The sequence below is a fragment of the Cimex lectularius genome, unplaced genomic scaffold (assembly GCF_000648675.2).
Source record: "Cimex lectularius strain Harlan isolate CLEC.00 unplaced genomic scaffold, Clec_2.1 scaffold176, whole genome shotgun sequence".
Classification (NCBI taxonomy): domain Eukaryota; kingdom Metazoa; phylum Arthropoda; class Insecta; order Hemiptera; family Cimicidae; genus Cimex; species Cimex lectularius.
In genome coordinates, this window is record NW_019392891.1 from 31,497 (window position 1) to 43,553 (window position 12,057).

Consider the following 12,057-nt stretch of genomic DNA (forward strand, 5'->3'; position numbering starts at 1 on the left):
AGGCTAGGTCTCTAGTGAGCAGTTCTTTGCAGACAAATCAGGGTATCATACGTGTTTATTATGCCTGTAAAAGAAAGAAAAATCAGATTAAGTTTTACAGACGGTTCAGGGGAAATAAATCAGGTTGCGCAATCTACGACCATTCCTCGAATGTTCGCGGATAATTCAAACTTCCGGCCTTGATTAGTACATATTCGGGAAGTTATTCCGAAGAACTTTTCCCCTCAAAGCTTTGAAGGAAATTCTAACTCCAGAGAGTCTTTGCATTATATCAGATTCAAAGAGCGCCTTGGAAAGCATAACTAATTTTAAATGTAACTATACCAAAAACACAGTTGTACAATAATTTTTCATGTTAATCGTTTTCTTCATCCTTGGGAAAGTATGTATTTATAATTTTATTACATTAATTGTTACTTGTATGTTACTGTGAAATTATTTAAATTTGTAATAAAATAGGCCCTGATAATGGCACTGTAAGGTGCCGAAATCCCGGTGAACCCAGCATTTAGTTTTTTTTCACCCGTCTAATGACCTTTACGAAGATTGGAACTTTACATGTACCAAAAACTATATAATGACGAATATCATTGAAAGAGCTAGCCTGTTGGGAAACAATCATACAAAAATTGTAAAATGAGTCCAGATAAGGTCAAAAGAAAAAAACAACATCTGAATTTCTTCTTTCTTGCCCAGCTTTTGAAAAGACATTCTTTCACCATCAGCGCCTGTTTTATTAACAAATATCAAGTAGTAAAAAATTTTAACTATTTTTTCATTCTTACTTAACAGTAATGTCAATTAACGCGCGTTTTAGATACGTGCCGAAAATCAGAAATAGAGCTTTTCAACTAACTACTTGAAAGGGAAGTACACTTCGGTCTTTCAAGCAGATATACATGCCATCAATGCTTGTGCCCTGGTAAATATTCAAAGAGGTTACATTGACAAAAAATCCTCAAAAGTTCTGATAGCCAAGCAGCCATTAAAGCATTAGCATGTAAAAGAATTACATCAAAATTAGTCAATGAATGCATGCAAAATCTCCAAAACATGGGGAAACACAACAACGTGATGATATCTTGGGTGCCTGTGCACAGAGGAATTTTGGGTAACGAGAAAGCAGACAGACTGCCCCGATCCTATACTTGGGATAACATAAACAAATATAGAATCCTCCATTGCAGAATGGATTCAAACAAAACAAAAGGAGAAGTGGATAAACTATAGCTGTGCTAGACATAGTAAATTTATGATAAAACAACCTTCACCAAGACTGGCAAAATCACTGCTGCAACTGGAGAGGGCTAAACTCAGAGAGTAATAGGACTATTTGAGAAAACATCTATACAGCATGGGGATGTACAACGATAATTCCATCTGCAGATTATGTAATCAGGAAGGGGAAACAACCACCCATATTATCTTCGAATGCGAAGCACCAGCTCAATCAAGATTTAACCTAAAATACGAAAAAACTTAGGGAATGAAATTGTAGTAGCGACAGTCAACGACTTAATACTTCTAAGGTGAAGGATCGAGTCTATTGCACTGAACTAAGGAACTAGGAAGGTACAATAAGCCAGAAGGCTGCAGTGCCTGGGGAGTACAAACCCTGCTTCGTAATATTCTTATCACCATAACATACTATACCAACTACTTGAAAATTCAAATTTAAACAGTGTATAAATAAGTTAGACCTTATTCTACCATCAACAGTTTCATCAACACTCCTCAAAGAAGGAGTAATTAGTTTTTAAGTTTATTGCCGGATGTTGAAATCGCCTACTTACATCGATCTTGCCATATGCCAAACTATATTTGAACGAGGGGATGATTCGGCCATGACAAGATTTCTGCAACTCGGTAGATTTAGACTCTCATCAGTACGTGAACACAATACAGATCTTCCTTAAAAATATCTCCCTTGGTTTCTCTAATATCAGAGCAAATTAGGTTTTTTGTTACGACTTCGAAAGCGGGTTGAAAAATTTTCCATTTGATCCCCTGGGCCAACAATTAACCGTTTTCAGCGAATTATTTTAGAGCCGAAAAACGCTGACATTTTTAATTTTATTTTCGAAGTTCTAACAAAAAAACTGAGTATTAAAAGCGGTTTGTTCGAACGTGATCGGCATGGGTGGTCTAAATCCGCCTCGACATGGTTCGGCCAAGGATTTGGGAATATTTCCCAGCACCGGATTTACATCCGAGAAGTCCGTATTCAAATACTACCCTTCCTTAAAAGAAACCGACCCGGTCGACTTGTGGCTTCCCCACATGAATATAAATTGGGTGTATATCAATAAAGCAAAAATAAAAATAATCTTTTATATTTAAAGGAATGACAACACCAACTACTTAGTTATTTATTAAAAGTCCCAATAAGAAAGACCACAAAAGGACAGTCAGCATAACAAACAACTATGCTCTTATAAAATTAAACGCCAGGCTTAACTACAAAAAAGTTTACCGTTTCCACCAGCACCCAGAACCTCCTCACCTCCTCTCTAATTGGTTTTTGTAAAGGTAGCAAGATGAATATATCACGTGAACGAGTTCATTTAATAGTTTGAAAATTTACTGGCTGGTACTGACCATCTGTGAAAGGCATGAAATACGATTTGACAACCCTTTATTTCTATCAGGCGAATTAATAAGATAGAAAAAAACCACTAATTTTGTGGAGCTGATAGTGGTCAGAGTTTCTGTCTAGAGTCATTTGCCTACAGCTCGTTTTATTATAACTAAATTATTATTAATTAAATATTATTTTTCTATTATTGAAAAAATATTAGATGAAAATCCCCTCAGAATCGATTTTTAACGAACTGACCATATAGTCTTTACAAAATTAGATTAGTTACCGCCCATCTTTCTTTAACGCACCTATCGAAATTATTAAAAATTTCACGGTGTGTACCTGCCAAAAAAGATATTTCTGATCAGGTGATTCAAAGGTTGCTAACAAAAGATAAGAAAATTTTTATCTACTCTGATAGCCAAGCAGCACACAATTGACCTCGCCTGGTGTAAGATCATGAACAGTACGTTACAACGTGAACTTGGAGAAATGAGGACAGAAAATAAATTACCACTAGTCTGAGCATGAAGAACTGTCAGGGATATGTTCCACGTAATTTCAAACTGTCATAAAGAAAAGTAATTACCTACCGAAACAAATTAGAAACACGACTGTTGAACAATGTCCACAGAGTACGGCTAAAGGCTTTGCTTGCTATTTTTAAGTTTAACTTGAAACTGGTGACTTAATATCTAATAAAAATATTACGAGTAATGTGTGGTGTTTAGCGACCGTCAATGATTATTTGATCGTGAGACGTTTCGATCTTTATTAAGATCATCTTCAGCGCTCAAAGTGTTTTTTCCGTGTAGAAGTGTCATTCTTGTCCCAATGAAGATCGAAACGTTGGTACGACAAAGAAAATGTTTTTCTAAAACCTACGTCACACCAGGTACGGACCTGACGATCTCCAAATAATCATTGCGAGTAATAGGATACAGCCTATGCTAATTCTGACAAGAAGGGGAGACCCCAGTACATATGTTTCCGCGGAGACCAAACAAGAAAAAGTTAAACCAAGGAATCTGAGTTAGAAACATGAAGGCTAATAAAAAGGCTGAAGTTAGATTTCTAGAGCAGTTAGATAACTAACGGCCATGTGTGGAGAGACATAATAGCAGTACAAAGATGTCTTTACCCAAGATGTCTCTTTTTCTTTTCCACTGCAGTATATTTTTATTCTGTAGGTCTTCTCCACATCTTCCAACGATTGCAACTTGGGCGGCCTTCAGGATGCCCTTCCTACGATATACAGCACTGTCGGCTACCATTATTACTAAACTTCATTCTTGTACAATTTGTTCATTGCTGCATTATTACTAGATGTGTAAATGGTGTTTTCCACCGCCAATCTAAAAATTACCCTTAGCTAACTGTTTTTTCTTCTTCTGATACTGTGTCCACGATTCGGATCCCTATGTGACTACTGGCCTCAGAATCGTCCTATAAATTGTGACTTTAGTTGTTCTGAGCAGAAATTGATTTCGGAATGTTCTTAATGCTCCTAAGCATATATTTTCCTGCGGGTTATATCGTGAATCACCTAATTTTTGAAGTCAGTACAACTCCAAGATAACAGTCAGTGACAATATCTTGATCCTTGCTTAGCTTCCCGGGCACCGTAGGCAGATGTACTGGCCAAGAGTAGACAATCAATTTGTCACAAAAAGGACATATTAAAAATGGAGTCCTAATCCTGCTGGATAAGCAATTATGAACGGGACGCATGGTAGTTCATAGAGGGACCGTACCCAACACTCACGGAAAAATTACTGCAGTAGGATAAATAAAACTTGGATTTTGGTAAGTTAGAAGGCATTATACCAAATAGACATACTGGCAAAAGAAACATTATGTAGATTTTGGCAATTAGAAGACGTAACTGCAGATTACATGCGACTGTGAGGGTCTATCTAAGGGTAGATTTCTGCTATGTGAAGAAAAACCACAAGCAGTCTGTTAGAAAACAAAAACAACTAGCAGGCTATGTGACCTGATTAACAGTCTAAAGCTGAATAGTGAAGTCTAACAAAAATAGAACACAGACGTTAGGACACGATTCAAGAGCATCTGTAGCTTCTATCCCTATCCATACCCTATAATTATCCTATAATTTTTTGGTATTAAACCTATAATCTTTACACTCCTTTATAAAAAACAGACTATGATAAATCACCTCCGCCAAATGGTTGAAACTACAATACGGCAGGACCTTGAAAAAGTTGAAATATGGTCAACAATTGACTAGTGGACTCTACAAAAGGAGAAATGGTCACATCGTACATCCAAATCCTTATCTTCTTTTCGTGTAATTTTGTGTTTCAATATTTTATACGCTTACCGATGACGCTCCAGATGACCATCGTATTGCCTGATATGGCGATGAACAACATCCCGGAGAAAAGCAGCACCCACATCGCCTGGAGGGTGAAGTCCATCCCTGCCACCGCCGACTTAACGCCCTGGAAAAATGTTTTGAAATGTGTATCTCCTAATAAAACAGGCTTAACCTAACAAATTTATTATAATCTTTTATAAAAAATGAAAGCTTTACAAAATATTTTAATTAAAACTTTTGAAGTTAAATCGCCAGTGATTTATGGATGTATACACCAACAGAATAAATTGGGTAATAATCTCCCCGGTATTATCTTTTATATGTTTATTTTTAACATTACAAACACTCAAATGCGCTGAGCGGCCAGATAAATAAATTTGCTGAATAATCCATTATGCTTGGGAAACTAAATAATCCTTAATGTCAATTGAACATTTTTTTTTTTTTTTTTAAGGATAACGTAATGTTCAGTTTAAATTGTTATTGATAAAAAAGTTTTGGTTTTGATTACTTCCATAGTTTTCGTGGTCCGCTTGACCAATTAATATCATTCAATTAATTAAGGTTTTTAGTTTAGATAAAAAAGTCAGTGCCACGAGCGGGATTCGAACCCACGACCTTCGGCTAAGTACGCCGCTGTTGTACCACTTGAGATATCGTGACTTCGATCCCCTCGGGCACTAACTTCCCATCTCAACCCCCCTTTTGAGTTTTACCTCCTTTTTGCCATTTTTCAAATGTCGTGTAATGTATTTGATTCTCGGCGACAAATGAAATTGCCTCGGAGAGCTTTAGTGACATTTTGACTCATTAAATTCATTAGTTTTCCTGGTCCGCTTAACAATTAATATCATTTAATTAATTAAGATTTTTAGTTGAGATAAAACTATTATAAAAATTATTGAGATAAAAATTAAAAAATTTAAAATAAAATTCAAATGAAAAAAATATAAAATTCAAAAGGGGGGTTGAGATGGAAGTTAATGCCCGAGGGGATCTAAGTCAGGATAGCTCAAGTGGGTTCGAATCCCGCTCGTGACACTGACTTTTTTATCTCAATTAAAAACCTTATTTAATTGAATGTTTTGATTAATGTTGATTTAAATATTTTCCTTCAATATGACTAAAAGAATGTTGTCTTACAAATCTGTTTTTCCCAATGTTTAAACCGTACAAACCACCACCATCAACCGAATCCTACTGTCTCATGAATCTACATCTAATTCTATATAAACGGAAGATACCCCATTTCTGACCATCCACTTGGATTTAGTCGTCATCATTCCACTGTTACTGTGCTCAGTATATACTTCTGAATACCCTTCCCAGCCCGACATCTCTCCAAACAGCGATGACACTGCCATTCATTTTCTAATATAATTCCCGAAAAGTACATTCGATTATTTCACCCCTGACATACACAATCGAATCATCTCTCGAGCAGGTCTTCCTCGATGTTCTACGGTCTTTCAGTCTTGTCTGGCGCGTGGGTTTGCTCTGTATACTCAAGGGCATCGATATATCAATAAGTACCTTAGACTATGGGATCTTCTCTTTCTTGTTTGTACAAGGCGGTCAGGGCTAGGTCAGTATTTACAGATGATGTCATTACTGGCCTAACATAAATGACAATGATATTTTCCCTCCAACTGTGACTTCGTGTATAGCTCTCCAAACACACCTATATTCTATTCAACCAAGGTAATAACCTCGTTCCTCCTTCTACCGCAGCCCCTTCTGTTACATTTCACCTAGAACATTAACTAACTTTGAATTCTGATACACATTATGTACGTGTAAGTATGGCGTGGAACCATGGCCCAACCTTGTAATCCAAATATCCATCGTCAGGGGGCGTTGTATGCTACCACCCGCACTATCCACATCAAACTTACTGTCCTTGATGATTTTTCAAGATTAAAAAAAAATTTCACACTTTCTCGATCTCTTCCCAATGAATATTTTTAGAGGTCTAAAATGACTATGACCTTGTGACCTGCTCTCCGAAAGTGGGAGTGAATAAATCCAATCAATAATTTAGTATTGTCATTACTGGATAGCTTATCCGATGGATTGTTATTTTATCTCTACGTGATCTTTCTAACTTATTGCGCTTTGTACAAATTGTTGCTCAATAAAAAAGATTAACAAGTATTCACTTTCCTCAATAAATTATGGGCTTTGGAAATTTTGCGAATATACCTTTGTTGCACAAACCCTGCCAATTCCTATTTCATTCGCTTTTTATTTGATTATTTCCCAATTGATATAGCTTTTCACAGAAAATGCGGGCAAATTGTTTTCATAATTCGCATAAAAGTGGGTCAAGAGGGATTTTTATAAATCTCAAGAAACCGCGCATTTTTTTAATAGATTAGCTTTCCACGTCAAAAACTTTATGGTAATTAATCAAAATGTATCCTGTTTTCTCCTTTAACGAGTTAAAATAAAACGTTCTCAGATCCAATTGGAAAGTCCAATTACAAAATCAATTTAAAAAAATACTAAAGGAACAAGATTTAGTCTAGCTTGATTAATGATAAAATCTGAAACCTTTTTATACTGTTTGTTCGGGTTATAAAGCAAGTTTTAATTATTCACTATTTAAAATGAATTCTACTCTAATTAAAGAAAATTTGTTAATGAAGTTTCTAGTTGCAGAATGTTAATAGATTTTATTACCAAAACATTTTATTTTTTAATTTTTATTATCATTATGGCACAATATATTCCCTAGGTGTGAAACGTCCAGACAGGTCTTTATTATTTCTCTGCTCCTTGGCCTAACAGGTTCTATCCGCGATTACTCGGCAAAATATGCTCTGCCCTAAGATCATTGGCCGACTCCATCCGAGATTTTGGCCTTTATGTTAATAGTTTTTGACAAAATAAATAGTTATATGTGGAGTTTCAATCTTCATGGAGGTCATTAGACAGGTGAAGAAAGAAGAAGACTAATTGTTTGGTTCACCAAGCTTTCGACAACTTATAGTGCCATCATCAGGGTCTATTTATTAATAATTAAAAAATATAAAAATATATAAAAATAAATAATATACAATTTACAATTAACAAAATAAAATAATGTATATACTTTCCCAAGGGTGCAGAAAACGATTAACGTGGAAAAACTATTGTAAAAACGTCTTGGGTTTAAGGTTATGAAGCACATGGCCAGCATGGTTTCATAACCTTAAACCCAAGACGTTTTTACAATAGTTTTTTCATGTTAATCGTTTTCTGCACTCTTGGGAAAGTATGTACATTATTTTATTTTGTTAATTGTTAATTGTACATTATTTATTTTTATATTTTTTAATTTTTAATAAATAGGCCCTGATGATGGCACTATAAGTTGCCGAAAGCTTGGTGACTTAACAATTAGTCGTTTTCTTTCTTCACCTATCTAATGACCTCCATGAAGATTGAACTCCACATATAACTATTTATTTTGTCAAAAACTATTAACATAAAGGTCAAAATCTCGGATGGAGTCGGCCAATGATCTTAAGGCAGAGCATATTTTGCCGAGTAATCGCGGATAGAACCTGTTAGGCCAAGGAGCAGGGGAAAAATAAAGACCTGTCTGGACGTTTCACACCTAGGGAATATATTGTGCCATAATGATAATAAAAATTAAAAAATAAAATGTTTTGGTCTTCTTCTTTCTTCACCTGTCTAATGACCTTCATGAAGATTGAAACTCCACATAGATTATCTGCAGGTCGATCAACAAATATCATAAATAGTTATAATTAATTATGCTCATCTGACTAACAACATCGACCTCATAAATAAATAGTAACTAGGCCATATCAATATTTGTAATGAGGCGCCTGTTTTCAGTATTGCACTATTAAAATTTGTTTTTATTGATTTTTGTAATTTTCCTTCCTGTACATTCCAGGATGGTTGAATGTTTTCAAAATTGTTTCTGGACAACCTTCTGGTTCTTTGCTGTTCAGACGGCATTTAACTTTTTTTTTCATTAACATTCTGGACTTCTTTTTGGCAAAGAAATATAACTTTGCTGCAAAATTGTCATGTCCGGATAAAAATTGCGAAATGGTGTGGTTAATTTCTATTTTATTTTTAATTCTTTCTCTTATGTCTGGCAAAGATTATAAGTGTCGTTCTTTGCAGCTCATTTATGGCTCGTTCATCTGCTTATTTTGGTGTGTGGACAGGGATGGGATATCATAATAATGCTGATGTCCCGTAATGCACATTGTTTTTTTTTTAATCTCTGCTTCTCATATTTAACCCGTCTTTTAGTATTATGAGTCCTGTTTTTTCAATAGAAATTCCAACTGATTATTACATTCAAAACAATTATTGCTAAAGTTACGAGTCCAAAACATAAATAGTTTATGTGTCACAAACATTAATTTCTGATGTAGAAATGTGTGGTGTTTAGTGACCGTTTAGATTATTTGGAGATCGTGAGATGCGGTCTGGTGTTAGAAAAACATTTTCTTTATCGTGCCAGCGTTTTGATCTTTATTGAGATCATCTTCATGGCCTTGTATTGCCTGCATTCAACAACAAAAAAACACGAAAAAGAAAATGTTTTTCTAAACCTACGTCACACCAGACCGCATCTCACGATCTCCAAATAATCTAAACAGTCACTAAACACCACACATTTCTACATCAGAAATTAATGTTTGTGACACATAAACTATTTATGTTTTGGACTCGTAACTTTAGCAATAATTGTTTTGAATGCAATAATCAGTTGGAATTTCTACGTAAAAAGCAGCACTCATAATATTAAAAGGCTAATAATCATTAACTAACTGTCACTAAACACCACAAATTTCTACACGAGAAGAACGAAGAATATGGGATTCTATGAACAGATTTCAACTATATATGGACACCAAACAAAACGTATCGAAGGACATCGCCAGCAATGAAAAGAAACTCGCATCGGCTATCAATCAGAGAACCTTTTTGTTGAAATGCAGGCTTCGGAAGGCCCTGATGATGATCTCAATAAATATCGAAACGTTGGCACGATAAAGAAAATGTTTTTCTAAACCTACGGCACACCAGACCGCATCTCACGATCTCCAAATCATCAATTTCTGAATTACATCTATGGGGCGGTTCACCGGATTGATAATAACTCCGGAACATTCAAGAGTTATACATTGTACATTAAATTGAATATATTATGGAATATTGAGTTCATTTACAAGCCTTCTTTCATATGACTAAGCGAGGAAATTAATTTGTTAATTAGGTCTAAATTTGATGAGAATTCCTGGAAATATTTTTGATTTTGAGCTGCTGAGATTATGTCCGTTGTAAAAGGGATAACGACGTAATACCAGCAGTAATATAAATTTCGCTAAACTCTTTATTCAGACTTAAAAACGATCAAAGAAAAAACATCTTTATACGGTTTTTTGTTCGTTTTCATTAGCGATTTGCCAAAGCTCGTTCTAAATTAATTATTATTATCGTCTACTGGAGGTCTCTTAAGGTATTATGTACATAAAAAAATAATAAAACATTAACCAAACATAATTACATTTTGAGGGATTTAACAATAATGATAATATTAAAAAAAATGTGGGGAGGCCTGTTGTGACGAGACATAACAACGATCAGGTTAATGACTCTCTGTTTTGAAATATAAGGGATATTCACGATATTTGTGTTAACCCTTGTTAACACTGTTAGGTCGTGTTAGATCGAGAAAAATGATGACGTAGACTTGTAAGAATCGGTTAGTTGACATTGCTCGATCTAACAGGCCAGGGCCAATGTTAGAGGTTAGGTCGAAAATGTAGTCACATTGTTATCCGTTAGGGCGTAGGTAACCAACATGGCAGCCGTGAATTGAACCGCTGTTTTTTGTTTACACGTATTTTTATTCTTAAATACGCATTAATTCAATTAGACCAATACATTTCTTGTCCTTATACTCTTATTCATAATAGATACATCCTCTATCCTACAAAGTTGTAGGCTGTTAGACGTTATGATACAAGTTAGGTTATGTCGGCACGAATTGAAGCGTGTCATTTGTTAGTATTTTCGAGTGCATAGATAGCATTTTGAATTAAAGAAATGATTAATTTTCCTTTTTTTATTAACTTCTGCCATCTTAAAATTTAACACAAAGGGAAAAAAAACCATCAAGGACTGTTATAGCTTTGATTTTGGTTCTACCAATGGCCACGCGCAGCAGTGCAGAAAAAATGACGTTTAACATTCTCAAAAAAGAAGCGCGCGTTCACAATCTTACTAGACATTTCTCTAATCGAGTTAATATCTAACAAACATCGTGAATACCCCTATATACTACTTCGAATGCTAGCTTTTTATTTGAAGCTCAGGTTGTCAACCAAAGAACAGACAAAAAACAAACAATATGCATATACATCACCACAAAGTCAGAAGTCTGATCACATTCACTTCCTCAGTACTCGATATTCATCGGGGCGTTATCGAACCCACTTCATTTTCGCTGATAATTTACCTTTCCTACACAGACAACATATGATCCCGAACGAAATCTTATATACCTGTATCTTCTATATCTGTAAGGAGTGTGATTCCACGTTATTTAATATTTCTATTATCAGTTTCCAAATTTTCATTTATTCGTTGTATGGAGAACGCTACTGGATGTTTTGAGCCTTTATCGCCATCCAAGCGATTACATTTGTCAATTGTTTAGCATTATTGTTTTTGTTTTTTTCACTTTTATTCCCTCGTCTTTTTGACTTTGTCTCAATAGGTCGTATCCCCATCTGTTCTAAAATGGTGGAACTATCGCAACATCATCTCAAGAATCTGGGGGGAATTATCCTGCGAAATTCTGGCTCGGTCTATCGTCGATATTACATTTGTATTCAGATTGGCATAAAAATAAAACAAATTATCATAGTTTTACTACATATTTTTTATTGAGGGCGAACGAAATGTAACCGCCCTGCCAAATTTTTCGTAAAGAACCTTTCGCCTCGAATTGGTACAGATGTCAGCTCACAAGAAGGGCTCGGAAATAAATCAAAACATTTTTATATTTATGTAATAATATGTCGCCCTAAGGTCAAATACATCAAAGAGCTAAACGAGTATTTTCCGTTTATTGATCTTTTAATAAAACTGCTGTGGA

General features: G+C 35.1%; 1 protein-coding gene across 1 annotated transcript in view; it reads right to left on the reverse strand.

Annotated features, from left to right (window-relative positions):
• LOC106674052 (tachykinin-like peptides receptor 86C) overlaps positions 1–12,057 on the reverse strand; it is an 83,519-nt gene that overhangs the window by 28,233 nt on the left and 43,229 nt on the right. Inside the window, exon 2 of the mRNA XM_024229103.1 lies at positions 4,926–5,046. Coding sequence (XP_024084871.1) covers positions 4,926–5,046 — 121 coding nt within the window. The remainder of the gene's footprint in view (positions 1–4,925; positions 5,047–12,057) is intronic.